At 44.0% G+C, this 20,279-nt stretch overlaps 1 protein-coding gene across 6 annotated transcripts in view; it reads left to right on the top strand.

Annotated features, from left to right (window-relative positions):
* USP40 (ubiquitin specific peptidase 40) overlaps positions 1–20,279 on the top strand; it is a 102,240-nt gene that overhangs the window by 16,848 nt on the left and 65,113 nt on the right. For 4 of the 6 annotated variants that reach the window (XR_001369898.2, XM_014585252.1, XM_006171153.2 and 1 more), the window contains exons 7-10: positions 3,723–3,866; positions 5,960–6,088; positions 15,498–15,593; positions 19,622–19,729. Coding sequence is in view for 5 of the 6 variants with exons in the window: in XM_014585252.1 (XP_014440738.1) it covers positions 3,723–3,866; positions 5,960–6,088; positions 15,498–15,593; positions 19,622–19,729 (477 nt within the window). In the remaining variant the exon portion in view is untranslated. The remainder of the gene's footprint in view (positions 1–3,722; positions 3,867–5,959; positions 6,089–15,497; positions 15,594–19,621; positions 19,730–20,279) is intronic. The other 2 variants (XM_014585253.1, XM_027769356.1) reach the window with 2 other exon arrangements.

Below are 20,279 nucleotides of genomic sequence, written 5' to 3'. Positions count from 1 at the left end.
TCTGACACAGGACCTCCTCCGTGTCCTACTGGGCGAGCCCTTTGGGTCCAGGTTATCAACCTACTTGTTCTTAAGGGAATCTGCATGTAAATACTCTTTGGGGGGGGCAGAATTTAGAAAAAAACATTTCGTGGAGTTTTTCTTTTAGTTCTCACTTTAATTCCTAACAAACATTCATTTATATTTGCTTTTGATGTTTCATAATTCTATGTGATTTCTCACTATAGAATTTTCTTTAATGTATTTTTCACATAATTTCCACAATGCTAGGTACTAGTAATTATTAATATTCATGAAATTATTAACAAAATGATTTGATAGGTAATTTATAAATATCTAGGTTTAAGTCTTTTCTGGTGGATTCTTTTTTAACTTGATACTTTTTTTAAGAGAGAGATTTTTGCAATAGGGTGCATGTACTTGCTGGAGAGACAGAATAAAACAGAAAGTGAGAAATCATCACTCCCCTACCCCCAGCAGGAGGGCTACACCAGAATCCCTTCTCCATTCTTCTCTTGGAATCTTGGGCACTCACGCATACGTGTCCAGCATGAGTTTTAAGCCGCCAGGTCTGGGATTCAAACTGTAGTCGACTGCATGGGAGTCTAGCAATGTAACCATTATGTCATCTGCTGGTCCCATCTTGATACTTTTAAAAATGCATTCTATTCTAGTTGTATTGGAATTATTTCATTACAAGTTTCAGTTTGTCCATGCTATGTAAATTAGTGTAGATTTTCTTGTCCTTAGTCTTTCTTCAGCCACATTACAATTGAGTTAGGTCTTTTGTTTTGTTTTTTTTGGAGAGATATTTGCTATAGGGCACGTGCACTCACCAGAAAGACAGAGAGAGACAGAAAGCGAGAAATCACCCCCCAGAGGGGATGGCCACACCGCAATCCCTTCTCCCCCATTCTCCTCTCGGGATCTTGGGCACACATGCACACACGCCCAGCGTGATTTTAAGCCACTGGGTTAAGTACGGGACTTGAACTGCAGTTGACTACACGGGAGTCCAGCAACATAGCCATTACGCCAACTGCTGGTTCCACTCAGGTTTTTTTTTAATTTCATTTTTGGTTTGTTTTTATTTAATTTGCTATAGGGCACATGCACTCTCTGGAGGCAGAAAGAATCAGAGAGAGGGAACATGAGAAAGCACCCCCAGGGGAAGAGGGTGGCCATCCCATCTCTCTGCTCGGAATTTGGGGCACACATGTGCATGTGCCTGGTATGTTTTTCAGCCTGCCAGGTCTAGCTTTAACTGTGTAGTCAACATGTGGGATCTAGCTGCCTTAACCACCATGGTACCTGGCTCGCCCAAGTTACTCAGTTTTTTAAAATCGATTTTCAGAGCTCATTTGAAAATCTGTCATGTTGTATTGCTGCTCCTTTTTTAAAAAAAGAATTATTTATTATTTTTATTATTATTAATTTGCTATAGGGCACATGTACTCACCAGAGAGAGAGACTCAGAGAGACAGAGAAAATGAGAAAGCAAACCACCAGGTCTGGGACTTGAACCATGGTCAACCATGTGGGAGTCCACACTTTAATCAGCATGCCACCTGCTGGTCCACTGGTTCCTTTTTTGTTTATTTAGTTTGTTTTTATCCATGAGATTTGTGCTATTGTTATTTTAAATATAATTTTAATAATGGTAGACGTGTATGACTATGGGTAATTTTATATCTAGGGAGGATTTTTTTCCTTTAGAGGCTGTTAATCCAGGAGGATGGGAACAACTGCTGACTCTTAAATACAAAGTAGCTTAATTTAGTGTTTTGTTTTTAAAATATTTTAAATTATTATTTTAATTTGCCAGAGAGTACGTGCACTTGCCAGAGAAAGAGAGAGAGAGGGAAAGCGAGAAAGCATCCCCCATGGGGCATGGTCACACCACAATCCCTTTTTCCCATTGAAAGCGAGAAATCACCCCCCAGAGGGGATGGCCACACCGCAATCCCTTCTCCCCCATTCTCCTCTCGGGATCTTGGGCACACATGCACACACGCCCAGCGTGATTTTAAGCCACTGGGTTAAGTACGGGACTTGAACTGCAGTTGACTACACGGGAGTCCAGCAACATAGCCATTACGCCAACTGCTGGTTCCACTCAGGTTTTTTTTTAATTTCATTTTTGGTTTGTTTTTATTTAATTTGCTATAGGGCACATGCACTCTCTGGAGGCAGAAAGAATCAGAGAGAGGGAACATGAGAAAGCACCCCCAGGGGAAGAGGGTGGCCATCCCATCTCTCTGCTCGGAATTTGGGGCACACATGTGCATGTGCCTGGTATGTTTTTCAGCCTGCCAGGTCTAGCTTTAACTGTGTAGTCAACATGTGGGATCTAGCTGCCTTAACCACCATGGTACCTGGCTCGCCCAAGTTACTCAGTTTTTTAAAATCGATTTTCAGAGCTCATTTGAAAATCTGTCATGTTGTATTGCTGCTCCTTTTTTAAAAAAAGAATTATTTATTATTTTTATTATTATTAATTTGCTATAGGGCACATGTACTCACCAGAGAGAGAGACTCAGAGAGACAGAGAAAATGAGAAAGCAAACCACCAGGTCTGGGACTTGAACCATGGTCAACCATGTGGGAGTCCACACTTTAATCAGCATGCCACCTGCTGGTCCACTGGTTCCTTTTTTGTTTATTTAGTTTGTTTTTATCCATGAGATTTGTGCTATTGTTATTTTAAATATAATTTTAATAATGGTAGACGTGTATGACTATGGGTAATTTTATATCTAGGGAGGATTTTTTTCCTTTAGAGGCTGTTAATCCAGGAGGATGGGAACAACTGCTGACTCTTAAATACAAAGTAGCTTAATTTAGTGTTTTGTTTTTAAAATATTTTAAATTATTATTTTAATTTGCCAGAGAGTACGTGCACTTGCCAGAGAAAGAGAGAGAGAGGGAAAGCGAGAAAGCATCCCCCATGGGGCATGGTCACACCACAATCCCTTTTTCCCATTTCCCTCCTCTTTGGGATTTTGGGCATGCACACAGAGGCACCTGGCATGTTTCTTAAACTGTGCAGTTGGCCATATGGTCTCTAGCCACCTGAACCCCCAGGCCACAGGCCAGCCCCAGTGTTTTGTTTTAAAGCAAGGAACTAAAACATTATCTTACCTGCTTTTGATTTTAGGAAGAGTAACTATAAAAGCCCGATCAATAGTTTTTAACCTCTAAAGTCTATTGAAAGCTATGGATCTTCTCAGAAAAATACATGTACACATAAAATTTTTATATCATTTCATGGACTCAGATTATTTGAAACAGATCCCCAGGTCCCAGAGTAAGAGCTCTAATTTTTCACTGAATTAAAAGAACTGTGTGTCTTCTAGGTAAACTGGATTCACCAAGGAGGAAGGAATAAGAAAGGCCAGAAGTCAAGCAGGAAACACACTGCTAGAGAAGGGGCCCCCTGTTAGAACATGCTCATGAAACAGTGTTTTAGGGTAGCAGCATGGAAAACATTAGACTGGCTTGTAAATGTTTAGTGTGAGCATAAATGAGCTATGCATCTTTAGTCCCATAAAACAGATGAATTTACGTCAAGTTTTATGTTGTATCGAATCCATTGAGTTTATGGTTTAAGGACATATTTCCCTTAAAACCCTTTCATAAATTGTTTCCCTACCTTAAAAAATATATGTATGCTTTTCTGTAACTCTACTTTTTAAACACTTTGTACATTTTTCTTTTAACAGTCGGCCAAATTACGTAAGCTGCCTCCTTTTCTTACTGTCTCATTATTAAGATTTAATTTTGATTTCGTGAAGCATGAACGTTACAAGGAAACAAGCTGTTATACGTTCCCTCTCCGGATCAATCTCAAGCCTTTTTGTGAACAGGTTTGGACTGCTTTATTTTTAAGTTTGTTCTTTTTCTCTCCTAAAATTGAATCTTTTAGTGACATATTTTTCAGTCTATTTAATTTAGAATCTCTCCATCTCGGCACTTTTCACATGTCAAGTCAAACACATGTCTGGTGTCGGGACTGTCCTGTGCTTTGTAGTGAGTTTAGAAACGCCCCTGGCCTCACTTACTGACTAGGTGACAGCAGCACCCCCTGGCCCGCTCTCCCCTGGTAGGGGAGCCAGACTGGCCACTGGCCTTGTCTCCTAGGAGGACGGAGTGGGAAAGGGTACTCCTGGCTGAGAACCACTGACTTATTATAGCCCTTTTGAATTTCCAAAGTGTGGATTTGTTCTTGGTTCTCTTTATTAAACTCTTTCTGATAAGTCATTGAAATAAGAAAAAAATAAGAACAAAATTAGAAAAGGCCTTGTATTTAGAAAAATTACCATTAACTGATAGTTAGCTGTTTGGACTTAGCTTATTTTAGATGTAATGATGAATTATACATCTAGAAAGTGAACAGGCAAATGGGACTTCACCAATCTAGAATCCAGAATCTTAAGAAACAGGAAAGAAAGTTTTAAAAACAGATTATTTATAATATCAATCTACTTTATAAGCCATTTTCAAATATCTTTTATTGTAATTGCTAAGAGTGATGTGTTTCTTACTAGAAATCATTCTTACATTTTTATTAAGAATGGAACATTTATTAGCAAATAATTGAATTTCTATGTAAAAAATCTTTTTATAAGCGTTCTCTAATTCAAACTCTTTGTAGATGGACCTCGTTCTATTTGAAGTGTGATTACTGAGCCTTTTGGTTTTGGTCTTATTGTTTAAACTACTATTGGAAGAGTTAATAGGGGCTGGCAGGTGGTGTGGTGGTTAAGGGTGCCGGACTCTCACATGGCTGACTGTGGTTTGAGTTCTGGACCTGGCGGCTTGCTTTCTCGCTTTTCTCGCTCTCTCTTGCTCTGTCCTTCAGGTGGTGTGGTGGTTAAGGGTGCTGGACTCCCACACGGCTGACTGGTTTGAGTCCTGGACCTGGCAGCTTGCTTTCTCGCTTTCTCTCTCTGTTTCTCTCTCGTGCGCGCGCTGTCCTTCTCTGGTCAAATTTAATTAAATGAATAAATAAATAAAGTTAAATGAAATACATCTTTTAAAAATTTTAAATAAATATTACTACCCTATCATTGTTTAAAATAAAATAGTTAATGTATTTGCTCCTCTACGGGCCAGCAGATGGGGTAGTGACTACGTCACTGGACTCCCACATGGGTGATCATAGTTCGAGACTCAGACCCAGTGGCTTGAAAATCATGCCAGCCACGTGTGCATGCCTGCCCAAGATCCTGGGAGAAAAATGGAGGAGAAGGGATTGTGGGGTGATTACTCACTTTCCCTCACTTTTCCCAGAAGGGAGTTTATGTATCTCTATCTCTCCCTCTGTATCTCTCTGTCTCAGTATCTCTCTTTCCGCCACCCTCCAGGAATGTATGCACCCTAAACCTTAAAACAAAGGAAAGAAGGAGGGAGGAAGGAGGAGAGGGAAAAAGGGAGGAAAAAAGAAAGGGAAAATCATGCATGGATTTCAAATTTTTTTGCGTAAAAATAAAGTCATATTTTAACTCCATTTTCCATTGCTTTTTTTTGACGTACTCTCATACTTTGACATAGCAAAACTGAAATAAGTGAAAACAACAGAAAGAACGTTTATGTAGGAAATCCATATTTTACTATTGAATTTCTGAACTAATTGGGAAAAAAAAAATCACTTTGCATCTTAATGTGCATCTCTCTTGTCTTTTGCCTGAACAAAACGTTTTAAAATACTACTCACTTGGGACCAGCAGGTGGCGTGTTGGGTGAGGCGCTGAACTTGAACCGCATAGTCGGCCATGTGGGATCCAGCTACTCTAACTCCATGCCACCCACTGACCCTAAATTCATCTTTATTTACCCTTAAAACCAGTTATAAACAGTGAAGTTTCTTACTAATTTTAGTAGCTGAAATTCTTTTTCCCCTACGTGTGTATTATCTTTTTATGTAAATGATGTTGGTGTTTATACTTTTTTGGTGTAGTGTGAACTGGATGACATGGAATACACGTATGACCTCTTCTCCGTTATCATACACCAGGGTGGTTGCTATGGAGGACATTACCATGTCTATATTAAAGATGTTGATCACTTGGGAAACTGGCAATTTCCAGTAAGTATAGAAATTCATTCAGAAGTATCTTTGCAATTTCTTTGCTTTTCTAGTTCTATTATTTTTTTCTTTTATTTTCATCTGTGTTTATTTTATGCTGACTTTATTCCCGTGCCATAAGTTTTTGTTTCTTCAGTTTCTGCTGGAGCATCTTTTCCTTCTCTGCAACGTCCTCTTCTGGTTTAGGAGCACTTTGCTCCTTTTCAGGAAGGATCATCTCGATGTGGCAGAAGGAACTCACGTGTGGGTTAATCCACCCATGAGCTCTCTAAGTACAAAGGTGTACCTTGGGTGCCTTGTTCACCTGAATGTGCTCAATGACCAGAGAAGCTGCAGTAACCCCTTCCGTCCAGCATTTCTCTCTGCATTTTTAAGCATGTGCAGCAGAAATTCAGTGTTCTTTGTGGACCACTGACCCTGTGTCCAGCCCCACTGTGTGGCCTCAGCACACCTACTGCCTCCACCACTGTAATGATGGAATGGCTCACACCGTTTCTGTAAAGTGGCGTCCTTCAAATACTGGAGGCTTTGCAGAATGCACACCCGTGGTGGCCTGGGCAGTTTCATGAGTGTTCCTAAAATATAAGCACACGAAGTTTTTTTTTTTTTTTTGAGAGGTTTTTGCTATAGGGCGCGTGCGCTCGCCAGACAGACAGAGAGACAGAGAGACAGAAAGCAAGAAATCACCCCCCAGGGGAGATGGCCATGCCGCAGTCCCTTCTCCATTCTCCTCTCGGGATCTTGGGCACACGCGCACATGCACCCGGTGTGAGTTTTAAGCCACCGGGTCCGGGACATAAACCGCGGTCGACTACATGGGAGCCAGCGACACAACCATTATGCTCACTGCTGGTCCCGGAACACGAAGATTTGAATCTCTCGATTTGCAGGGCTTTGCAGGGTTCTCTGGGTCGAGTGAATAGCGAACCATGTTCAAAGATCGCCTCAGACCACTTACGAAAAGCGCTCTAGTCCTACTCTTTTGTTCAGGACAGCTGTCTCCCGTTTATTATATATCCAGTCTACAGAAAAAACTGACCGACACTGAGAGTTAATTTGGTGTGTGTTTTAACTCTTAATTTGTAAATAATTTTACATGTACACACATTACCAGGAGAGTAAAGACATGGCCTACGTGCCCTTTACCTAGATTGTTCAGTTGTTAGCATTTTCCACGTTTGTGCATGTGCACACACAGACATGCAGTTATTAACACTACCATTCTGAGCGCTGAACCACTGAAATTAAGGTGAAGACATCAAGCCCCTTTACCCCTAAATATGTCAATGTTTATTTTCTCAGAACAAGGATATTCTTTTACAGAAGCATAAATCCAAATCAGGAACTTTAACATTGATTTAGTACTGCTGTCTAATAAATACATATTCGGAGTCCATTCGGTGTCCAATCCACACTGTGATAACTTTCTCCCAAGCGTCAAGTCCAAGATCCTGCGTTGTACTTAGTGTGAGAAACATACTCGCCCATCCAGTGCCAAAGAAAGGACACAGAGACACATGGTCTGGCCAGGGAGACTTTAATGGCGGTCTTGCAAGATGGGAAATCTGATGGGCAGGCATGCCAGGAACGGTTATGACAATAATTCATCCCTTAGCACACAAGTCTCTGCCCCACTTCCTCACTGGCTGAGAAGTGTGGGGTGTACAGTCTTCCCAGCTGGCATCTAAGTTTCATTATTCCATTAGGCACTGACTGCCCCCTTTCCTCTCTTGTTTGCCGGAAAGGCACAGGCTCAGGACAGTCCTGTGAAAAAGGCCACCAAATGTCCTGAGGAGGGAGAAGAATCAGGAAGTAAAAAGGAGCAAAGGACTATGACTGCCTCACCTTGTTCTCACAGGCCAGTTGTTCAGGGTTTTGTTCAGGAACTTTCCTGTCCTATCTGCAAGCTGTTTAAGCAACTTTTGTTAAGCCATTCTTGAAAATGAATCACTTAGGCTGTTGTCTTACACCTAGCTACCACCCTCTAAGGCTCTTTTAATCTAGAACCATTCCTCAGTTTTACAGTTGCTCCACCATAACAGAGAGAGAGCCTTGTTCCTTAGCTGGCAAGTATTGAATCCTTTCCCCACAGAGGAAATGAGCATTGATTTGGGTAACACATAATACTGACTGTATCCTGGAGGTTGTAGGTGAAAATATAGTAAAACGATAAATCCCATGCCTGTAGCTTTCACAATAGGGTGTAAAGCCAGAATGAATTTTATACTGCTTAATATTTCTGAAAGGCATGTCTTTCATGGCAGCTCTTTAAAACAAAGCTCACTAACTACTGACTGGATTACACTGAATACCCCCAATTTTGAGAAATTACCATTTATTAAATAACCCATTTTTCTCTAACAGTCTACTGTGCCAGTCTTGTTGTGTCAGTTGTTTATTGATGCATGAGTCTCCTATTCAGCTTTCTATTCTGTTCCATTGTGCTCTTACAGTCCTGGGCAGGTACCACGTTGTTAATTTCCATAGCTTTGTAGGAAGTCATGCTGTCCAACAGAGCACGTGTCTCTACACGTTATTCTTCAGGAATGTCTTGCCCATCTTGTTTTTATATGCTTCCATGTACATTTCTAGATGCCCCTTGTCATACAGTATCCTCACACCTGCGTTGGTGTGTGTGCACGCATGTGCACATGCACTCACACATATTGGGGATTCAAGTCTTCGTATTTGAATAAGATACGTCTTTCAATTTTTTAAAGCTCTTTTAACGACTTACTCAAAAGTCCTTGAAGGGGGCAGCAGGTGACATGGTCATTAAGGCATTGGACTCCCATATGGCCAACCATGGTCCGAATGCTGGACCTAGCTGCTTGAAACTCATGTTGGGCACATCTGCATGCATGCCCAAAGTCCTGAGAAGAGAGTGGAGGAGAAGGGATTGTAGTGTGGCCATCCCCCTGGAGTATGATTTTTCACTTTCTCTCCGTCTTTCTCTTTCTGGTGAGCACGTGCACCCTATGTCAGAAATCTCTCAAGAAAAAAAATAGTTCTGGGGTCAACCAATGGCATTGATCAACTGTGTGGTTCAAGTTCCAAACCCAGTGGCTTGAAAACATGACGAATGATTGTCAGTGTATGCTCAAAGTCCTGAGAGGAGAATGGGAGAGGAGGGATTGTGGCATGACCCTCCCCGCTTGGGGGCTGGTCTCTCGCTTTTCCCTCTCTCTCTCCTTTCCACTGAGTGCACATGCCCTATCACAAAACTAAAAGAAAAAAAAAAGGTTTTATGATTTTTTCCAGAAAAGGGAACTTGCAGGCGTTCTGAGGGAAAGCACTAACTACAGTCTAATTCTTTTGAGAGTCTGGAGTGTTACATGTCAACTCCAAACCCTCAAACAGTTTTCTAAGATGAAACTAAAATACAGTATGACGCCTATATGCGAGTCACAGACCATCATATTATAGTGTGAAGTGCTAAAAACGTAGCTTCCTTGGGAACAGCAGGTGGTATAGTGGTTAGAGTACTGGGCTCCTACATGGACAACTGCGGTTTGAGTCCCAGACCTGGTGGCTTGAAAACTATGGGACCAGCAGTTAGTGTGAAGGCTTGTCGCTGGACTCCCATGTAGTTGACTGCAGTTTGAGTCCCTGACCCGGTGGCTTAAAACTCACGCCAGGCATGTGTGTGTGCGTGCCCAAGATCCCAAGAGGAGAATGGAAGAGAAGGGATTGCGGCGTGGCCATCCCCCCTGGGGGGGGTTTTTTTGCTTTCTGTCTCTGGCGAGCGTATGCGCCCTATAGCAGGAAAAAAAAAATCATGCCAGGTGTGTGCATGCACACCAAAATTTCAGAAGGAGAATAGAGGAGACAGGACTGTGGCATGGCCATCCCCCTGGGAGGTGATTTTCAGTGTCCCTCTCTCTCTTTCCGTCTAACAAGCGCATGTGCCCTATGGCAAAAAATTGTAAGGAAAAAAAGCACAGGCTTTTGATGATCAGGAGTTAATCCTGTTAATGAGCAGCTGCTTCAACATGCTGCGGCCTCTCCTGGCTCTGGGAATCTCCAGACACACGTTCTATCTTTGACAGTCAACTTCCTTTTCAAAACACCTATGACTAGTTCCAGTGTCCTATAGTTATATTGCGAATGCACTGGGAGAGCGATTTCCGTGAAGTGTGGGTACAAGGAGGTCGAACTTCTACCAGGAAGATGTGTGCCAGGCAGCTGCTCTGTGGGGCACGCCTGTCCTCAGGGCCCTGGGCTGTGTGGCCGGCGTACTGAAGTGCAGTCCGTTAGCGTGTGCGTATTGTAACCCCCATCTTTTTTTTTTTTGAGAGGTTTTTCGCTATAGGGCGTGTGCGCTCACCAGACAGACAGAGAGAGACAGAAAGTGAGAAACCATCCCCCAGGGGGGATGGCCACGCCGCAATCCTTTCTCCATTCTCCTCTCGGGATCTTGGGCACGCACGCACACGCGCCCAACGTGAGTTTAAGCCACCGGGTCCGGGACGCGAACCGCGCGGTTGACTACGTGGGAGTCCAGCGACATAGCCATTACGCTAACTGCTGGTTCCCTATAACCCCCATCTTGCTATACTCCACTCGGCTTCTGTGAGAAGTTCTGTTTCACACTTCGTGATCCTTTGCCTTCTGCCTCTTACTGACCGCACCACAGTGGCGAGAACTCCAGCGCTGGGAGAGAAAGCCGTACATGCAGCCCCCTCGAGTGCTCGTGCCACCTTTACCAAGACGTGAGCTTACCAGGCCCCTGCCCGATCAGATGGAGCACAACGCCCCGTCCTCGTGCGGTCTGTCAGCCCTCAGCATGTCCGGGTTCCCTTTGCGCTGACCCTTGTCACAGTGGCTTCACTCAACCAGGTTGGGGCTCTGGGCATTTCTCTGGCTGGCAGCATTTACCCCCAGTCCTGTATGCCCTGAAATAGCTACTTGGAGTTTCACGACCAAGATGACTGCTGAGCTCACGCACCCCGTGGTGCAGCAGCAGGTTTCCCAGTCATGGCTCTGTCCTCTGGGTCGTCCTGAGTCGTGATCTCTCAACATCTCTGCAATTTTGTGTTTATTTTTTCCAAGGTGATTAGCCCTTTTCTAGCAGTGTCAGGATCTTCTCCCGCGTTTGTGATGTGACTTAAGGTGGGCAGGCAGGTGTTCTGTCGCCTGGCTTTGCTTTCTGTGGTCAGAAGATTGCTTTCTATTCGTGCTTGGCATTTTTTCTTGTTCATGGCCTCTGTCAAGCGTCCTGTTTATTGTTTTATTCTCCTTACTGTTCTATTCTTTAAAAATCCATAGCTTTACATCCAGAGCTTTGTGGTATTCAGTTCAGTCCTTTAAGAATTGTTACCTTAGGGGGCCAGCAGTTAGCGTAATGGCTGTCACTGGACTCCCATGTAGTCGACTGTGGTTCGCGTCCTGGACCCGGTGGCTTAAAAAACTCACACCAGGCACGTGTGCGTGCGTGCCCAAGATCCCGAGAGGAGAATAGAGGAGAAGGGATTGCGGCGTGGCCATCCCCCCTGGAGGGGGATTTCTCGCTTTCTGTCTCTCTGTCTCTCTCTGTCTGTCTGGGGAGCGCACGCGCCCTATAGCAAAAACCTCTCAAAAAAAAAAAAAAAAGAATTGTTACCTTAGGGGGCCAGCAGGTGGCATGGTGGTTAAAGCACTGGATTCCTCCATGGCTGACAGTGGTTAGAGTCCTAGACCTGGTGGCTTGAAAATCATGCCAGGTGCATGTATGCACCCAAAATCCTGAGAAGAGAATGGAGGAGATTGTGTGACAATCCCCCTGGGTGGTAATTTCCCATTTTCCCTCTCTCTTTCTGTCTCTCTCTGGAGAGCACACACACCCTATGGCAAAAACCTAAAAAAAAAAAAGAGAGAGAGAGAGAATTTCACACTAGTGGGTACGCCCGCTGGACATTGTGCTTTCTCTTTACTGTGTTCTCCTCCTGAGGCTCTCCTGTGCCTGGGGACCGAGGAGCCCAGATATTGTCATTGTAGCCAGGCAGTGTTCCTTCTGCTCGAATTTCAGCAGTGACAGCTTCCTGGCAAGGAGCTGTTCCCTAATTATGCAGAGTTCTTTGGTAGGTCCTACCTATAAGGAATAACTTTCGGGGCCAACCTCGTGATTTTCCCTGGATGAAAGCCAACATTTTGCTCCCTCCTAGTGTGTCTGCAGACCATGGCTCTCCTAGCATGGAGGCCGTTCATTCCCAGCATGACTAAATCTGTAAGAGCCTGCTCCAGGCTTCCCACCTCCTGGGGGCCTTTGGCTCTCAGACAGGTGGCGTCTCGTGAACATCACCTTGCACATTTGAGGAAGTGGCATGACTGTGTGACCTCCTGACCAACACCCACTGGATCACCCCATGGCCACAGGCCAGGGTTGGACACCAGCGGAGTGGGGGAGGTTTGGGCCCAGCCTGTGTGTCACTGCCTCATTGTGTCACATTGGGCTTGCTGCTCGCCTCACCCCTCCTATCATTCCTAGATCTCTTTTTCCAGAGTGTAATTTTTTTGTTTTTTGTTTGTTTGTTTGGAGAGGTTTTTGCTATAGGGCGCTTGCGCTTGCCAGACAGACAGAGAGAGACAGAGAGACAGAAAGTGAGAAATCACCTCCCAGGGGGGATGGCCACGCTGCAATCCCTTCTCCTCTGTTCCCCTTTTGGGGTATTGGGCACACATGCACATGCGCCAGGGGTGAGTTTAAGCCACCAGGTCTGGGAATCAAACCACTGTCAACTACGTGGGAGTCTAGTGACATAGCCATTATGCTAACTGCTGGTCCCCAGAGTGTAAGTTTTTAAAAAGCATATTAAACATACTTATTTTGTAATTCTGTCTGATCATTACAGTATCTGAAGATTTTTATAGGTCTGATCTGGGTTTCTGCTGATGCTGCTGTTCTGTTTCCACATGACTTTATTTTGGACCACAGCTTCTTTCTTTGTTTAAGAACTTGATTTACAGGAGTAATTCGAGGCCTGAGTTGAAGTACTTCCAGGGAAGATTCATGCTTGTCTGTGGTACAAGCCTGGAGTCACTACCAACCCCTTGGAAATGAAATCTTGATTCGGTGGTTTTAGAACCACACAGCTAGTGTGACTGGGCTGCAGAACCACAAGAGGACCTGGTTGTGATTATTGGAGGACATGGTTTGCCTCCCCCATCCAGTACCAAGGTCAGGGCAAGATGGTGTCCTTTGTTGTGAGGTAGTTTTTTTCTAGGACATGCTTGTATTGAGGGTATAGCCTTTTGGGGTTTCTAGAGTTGCTGGAGTTCATCATTGCGGTGTGGCTAGTAAGCAGTGTGTATGTGGTCTTTGTCCCTAGTCCCTGGCATCGAGGTCCCTGGACTGTCCATCCCCTTTCAGCACACCAGGGTTGATGTTAATGAGGCCAGTCTTAAATGGTTTAGGACGAGGTCAGGTTACCAAAAGGCCAGTCACTTGATCAGAGGGTCAGTGATTGCAGCTCCACCCCCGACTTTGGGGAGGTGAGAGGGGCAAGGGATTGTGACCAGTGATTTAATCTGTCATGCCTCCATGATGGAACGGGTGCACACCTAACTCCAGGGGAGTCGCCTTCACCCGAGCTCCTTCTGGGCCCTGTCCTGTGTACCTCTTCACCTGGATGCTCATTTATACCCCTACAAGAAACTAGTAGAAGTCTAAGTTCATGAGTTCTTTCCAGGAAATTATGAACGTGACTTAGTGGTTGCGGGAGACAGTTTCTAATTGGCCAGGCAGAGGAGCACGTAACCTGGGAACCCCAGTTACGGTTGTGGCTTTGAAGTGAAGGTAGTCTTGCAGGACTGAGCCATCGTCCGGTAGAGTCTAACCACCAGATAGCTAGTGTCAGAGTCCAGTGGAATTGTAGGGCATGCTCTTGGTGTCAGGAAGTTGGAGATGTGGTTGAAGAGCCAGTCACTCAGTTCCCTACTGTGGGCAGGGCTCAGGCTTGTCCTCCCAAACCCCTTCCTATATGAGCATCAGAATGGGAACTCCGTGGCAGCAGGCTCAGAACCTCAGTCATCTGAACTGCTGTAACAGAACACCTTAGACTAGGTGATTTATAAACAACAAAAACTTACTGCTCGTAGTTTTTGAAGTCTACAGATTTGTGACTGTGAGGGCTCATTCTGCCCCATAGATCGCACCTTCATGTGGGTGCTCACCTGGCAGAAGAGAGATACCGGCTCCCTCAGCCTCCTTCCTGAGGGAGCTAATCCCATTCAGGAAGGCTCCACCCTTGTGACCTAATTACCTCCCCAAAGTGCCACCTGTCAGTGCTGTTGCACTGGGGACTAGGGTTCGGCATATGAATGTCGGTTACACACACGTGCAGACCGCAGTGGCTGGGGAGCTGGGGGCTCTGGCTTTCCCCTCAGATTCTACGCTTCCTCTGAGGAGTTGCCTGATACTCCTGCTACCTCAGACTGTATTTAAGCAGATGTTTTTATTTGTTTTGTTTTTACTTTATGCAGCATGTTTAGTAATATTCCAGCAGAATGGAAAAATATGGCAGTCTGACCTGGCACATTTCCCATTATTTCTTGATTATTTATTTTTGTCTTGTATTGTTTGCATCTATTTGCATTTATGGTTTTAAGCCTATTTAAAATATTTTTTGTGAGGTGGCATGTATGAAAAAGAATCAGTAAAAATAGCCTACCAGGATAATTTTGATATTTCCCCAAACCCTAATAGAATGGGGTGAAAACTTGGATGATAGGGAAATGAAAGGGTGTGTTTAAATTGAGCCTGCTAAGATGGGTAGGGTTTCCTTAAACCAACTCAAGTAAGTGAGAACTGATTAGGTGAAGACCAGAAAATATTTCAAACTGAATGATAATGGAAACCAAATGTATCAGATTATGCAGGACGCAGCTAAAGTGGGAAGTATTGAAACGAACTTCATATGCTGGACTTGGGCTACAAGCTTTACTTATCTCACAAATCCTAATTTACAGATCAAGCAGAGAGATTAAGTAATTTGTCCAAGAATTCTCAGCCAGAGCCGGAATTCAGTTAAGTCTGCTGATTCCAAAGCATATACAGGCTATCTTCACTCCCTCTTTGAAACTGCCAGGACATGGACATTCCCATTCCTATTTTGTTAATTAGTTTTTTTTTTTTTTTTTAATTTTGCCAGGGACCTGTGGAAAAGAAAGAGAAAGAAAGGAAAAGAAAAAGCCCCAGCCCCACCATGGGGCACGGCCATACCATGGTCCCTTTTCCTCTGTTTCTCCTTTCAGGATTTCAGTCGTGCATGTGCACGTCTTCAGCATGTTTTCGAGCCGCCAGTCTGGGGCTTGAACCATGCAGTCAGCCATGTAGGAATCTAGCTGCCTTAACACCACACCACTGGTTGGTTCTGTTAACTACTTTTTAAGGGATTTGTAATGATGACTCTTCTGCTGTTTTCTTTCTCAGGAGGAAAAAAGTCAGCTAGATGTGAATTTGAAAGATCTTCAGACTGAAGAAGAGATCAGTGACCCACTAGTAGTTCTAAAAGCGATCTTGTTACAGGTAGAGTATATGTGTGTATATGTGTTCATGTATGCGTGTAGGTATTAACATGTAAGTGTTTGATACACACACACAGCCTCTGTATCCACCGGTTCTGCATCCACAGATTCAACAAACTGCGTATCAAAATTATTTTGGGGAGGGTGTCAGCAGGTGGCATGGTGGTTAAGGCACCGGACTCCCACATGACTAACTGTGGTTTGAGTCCCGGACCTGGTAGCTTGCTTTCTCATTTTCCCTTTTCCTCTCTTTCTGGTCAAATTAAAAAATAAAATAATAATTAATTAAATTAATAATTCTTTTAAAAATAAAAAATATTTGGGGGATAAGGCAATTTAAAAATTAATTAAAAATAATACTTTTTTTTTTTTTTTAAGAGAGATTTCTGCTATTGGGTACATGCACTCTCCAGAGAAACAGAGAAACAGAAAGCATGAAATCACCCCTGAGGGGCGGGAACCAGCAGTTGGCGTAATGGCTATGTCGCTGGACCGCGGTTCGTGTCCCGGACCCGGTGGCTTAAAACTCACGCCGGGCGCGTGTGCGTGCGTGCCCAAGATCCCGAGAGGAGAATGGAGGAGAAGGGATTGCGGCGTGACCATCCCCCCTGGGGGGTGATTTCTCGCTTTCTGTCTCTATGTCTCTCTCTGTCTGTCTGGCGAGCGCACGCGCCCTACAATGAAAATCTCTCAAAATAAAAAAAGAAAATCACCCCTGAGGGGATGGCTATGCCACAGTTTATTCTCCATTCTCTTCTTGGGATTTTTTGCATGCACACACATAGCAGGCATGAGTGTCAAGCCTCCTGGTCCAGGACTCAAACCATGGTTGGCCATGTAGGAGTCCATCAATATAACCATTGCTCTATCTGCAGATCACAATAACAATGAATTTTTTAAATTACAGAGTAAAAACTATTTACATAGCATTTACATCATTTAAGATATTATAAATAATCTAGAGATGATTTAAACTATACTGAAGTATGTGTATAGGTGATATGTAAATAGTATACCACTTTATATAAGGGACTTGAGCATTCAGGGTTTTGATACCCTTTTTATTTTATTTTGCTGGAAGCCACATGCACTCCTGAGAGACAGGGAGAGAGAAGGAAAGGGAAAAAGCACCCCCATGGTGAATGGTCGCCTTGCAGACCCTTCTCCTCCATCTCTCCCTCCCTTTGGAATTTGGCAGTGCACACTCAATGCCCCTGGTGTAGTTCTCAGACCGACAGGTGCGGGACTCCAACTGCGCTGTCGGCCACGTGGATCTGGCTGCCTTAACCACCTGACCAGAGCTGGCCCTTGATATGGTTTTAATTTCTGTAGGACTTGAATTTATGTCCCCTTTTTCATTCCTAATATCAATAGTACCCCAAATATTTGCCTTTAAATTTTTTATTTATTCAATTTTTACATGAGAGAGAGAGAGACAGGTAACCCAAGGGGGGTCATCACACTGCAGTGCACCCTAGTCACAGGCACACACAGCCAGCGTGTGTAGGGAGACCTCAGGATGGGCCTGGGGCTTTCCCACATGGCTTCAGCATCAGAGTGTCGCATGACTGCTGTGCCACCATGGCTGATCTCAAGTGGTCGTCAGGAAAGTCGTGACGCACTTTTGCATAGAAAAATATAGAAAAATACGTCATGATGACCTAATGACTTTCCTGACATTAATGCTTGTTTAGTACATTGTTATGAAGAAATTAGGTCTCCTTTCTTTTGTTCATTCATTCATTCATTCTCTTTTCTTTTTTAATTGCTAGAGGGCACGTGTGCACCCTTCCCAGCGAGAGAGAGAGGGAGAAAGCCCTTCCCAGTGAGTGTGATCACACTGCAGTCCCCTCTCCTCCATTTGGGATTTTGAGCATGTGTGCACCGGTGATCCATGTATTAAAGCTGCCAGGCCTGAGACTGTTAGCTCTGGCTCCCTTAACCATTAGGCTATGGAGCTGGCCCTATTTACTCATTCTTCTTTCTTGTTAAAATTTTGTTATAGGGCACATGCATTCACCAGAGAAAGACAGAGAGAAGAAAAGTGAGAAATCACCCCTGAGGGAGATGGCCATACCGCAGTTCCTTCTCTTTCTTTCTCCTCGCGGGATGCTGGGCATGCATGCACACATACCTGGTATGATTTTCAGTAACTCAGTCAGCCATGTGGGATCCAGCATCTTAACCTCCACACCACCCACTGGCCCTATTCATTCATTCTCTCTATATTTTATTTATTTATTTATTTATTTTGTAATTTTTAGAGATTTTTGCCATAGGGCTTGTGCACTCACCGGAGAGACAGAGAGATAGAAAGTGAGAAATCATCCCTCAGGGGGATAGCCACACCTCAGTTGTTTCTCCATCATTCTCCACTTGGGATTTCGGGCATACACGCACATGTGCTCAGTGTAAGTTTTAAGCCACCAGATCTGGACTAGAACTCCAGTCGACTGCATGGGAATTCAGTGACATAACCATTATGCCATTTGCTGGTCCCCCATTCACTCATTCTTAAGAAATGATTTTTTTATACTTCTTAAAAGGGACCTGAGCTGAGAGCTTTAACTATATTATCTTTATCATTATCTTCTAGGGCCTATACCCCAATACCACAGACTGGGTGGCTTAAACAACAGACATTTATTTTCAGACAATCCAAGATTAACGTGTCAGCAGGGGTGGTTTCTTCTGAGCCCCTTCCTTGGCTTGTGTCCTCACACAGCCTTCCCTTTGTACCTATGCATCCCTGGTACCTGTGTGTCCAGATTGTCTCTTCCTGAGAGGACGCCTGTCAGATTGGTGTTCCCATCCCCTAAACTGGAAAACAGCCTCCTTTTAACTGAGTCACCTTCCACTCAGTCTCTAGTTCTAGGGGTTAAGAGGTCAACATCTGAATTTCGGGGCTACACAGTGTAGCCTAGAGCAGCCACATCTTATGCCCTTTTAGAACTTGTTTGTACTTTGAAACATTCTGGTAAGACAGTAACCGTCTTTTCTTAAACACTTAGATCCTTCTTCTAAAAATCCCATCTGATAATAGGAATTTATTAAACCTCAAGAGACTCTTTGGATATTGCTTTTTAAGCGGCTAAACTATGGTACATGGGAAGTGATGAAAATCCATATTTTTTTTAACTTTTGTTTATTTTTAAAAGAATTATTTAACTTTATTGGGAACCAGCACTTAGCATAACGGCTATGTCGCTGGACTCCCACGTAGTCGACTGCGGTTCGCGTCCCGGACCCGGTGGCTTAAAACTCACGCCGGGCGCATGTGCATGCATGCCCAAGATCCCGAGAGGAGAATGGAGGAGAAGGGATTGCGGCGTGACCATCCCCCTTGGGGGGTGATTTCTCGCTTTCTGTCTCCCTGTCTCTCTCTGTCTGGTGAGTGCACACGCCCTATAGCAAAAACCTCTCAAAAAAAAAAGAATTATTTAACTTTATTTATTTATTTTAATTTTGACCAGAGAGGGACAGAGCAAGAGAGAAAGGGAAAGTGAGAAAGCAAGCTGCCAGGTCCGGGTCTCGAGCTGCAGTCAGCCATGTGGGAGTCCAGCGCCCTTACCCGCCATGCCACCTATTGGCCTCAAAATCTGTATTTTTAAATCTACTTTTTACTTCTTAGAAACTTTTTATAATGAAGTAATTATTAATAAATATGCATGTTTGCTGTTCTATTTTTTTGTTTGTTTTTTATTGCTGGAGGATGCGTGCACTTGCCTGCTAGAGAGAGGGAAGGGGAGGAAGAGACGTGACCATACCACAGTCTCCTTTCTGCATTTCTCCACCTGCTCAGGATTTGCAGATGCACACACATATTCCCGGCATGGTTTTTAGCCACTGGACCAGCCATATAGGATCCAGCTCCCAATATATAGCACCTCACTGCACCCAGGGCCAGCACTGTTTGCTGTTCTAGACATGTTTAATTATATGCGACCCTATTAATTCCTTACAATTTGTAAGTGTTACAATTGTTTCTCATCATATTTTTTTAAAATGACTTTGTGTTTCTTTCATAAGGAGGAGAATAATCTAATTTCTGTTGATCAGCTGGGCCAAAAACTCTTGAAAAAGATAGGAGTATCTTGGAATAAGAAGTACAGAAAACAGCATGGACCTCTGCGGAAGGTAATACATGGCATCGTTTCAGGCGGACCTAGCCCCAGGAATTGTTCTTTTCTTCCCCCCCAGAAAGGGTCTTACTATATCGCATTCCTCCTGCCTTAGTCTCCTGAGTAGATGGGACTACAGGCACGTACCACTGTGCCCTGGCTCTTAGGGTGGGCTGGGAATCAGATCCAGGCCTCCCATGTGGCTTCAGCCTGCCAAGTGGTGGCATCTGCCAGCTTGCACTACCATGGCTGGACCCCAAGGAAGTTTTATCATGAGCCCGGTAATGCAAATTCCCCTGTAGAAGGGCACTACAGCAGGTGGAAATGAAATCAGTATTTTTATATAATGTTTAGAATTCAATCAAGGGGCATTTGATAGAAAGTGGTTGAATTTGGAAGATGTATTGCTGAGTGAAGCGAGTCAGGCTATGAAAGAGAGGCATCGTATGCCAAACTTAACATATACTGACTGTCCGCACTCTATGGTAGAGACCGAAAAACTGGAGGACATAAAAGCCTTGAAAGTAGTTAGGGACACTGGAGACAGGGTGCCAGGCGGGGGGGAG

The sequence above is a fragment of the Tupaia chinensis genome, unplaced genomic scaffold (genome assembly GCF_000334495.1).
Source record: "Tupaia chinensis unplaced genomic scaffold, TupChi_1.0 Scaffold149383_1, whole genome shotgun sequence".
NCBI lineage: Eukaryota > Metazoa > Chordata > Mammalia > Scandentia > Tupaiidae > Tupaia > Tupaia belangeri.
This window is presented reverse-complemented; position numbering and strand designations above follow the sequence as displayed.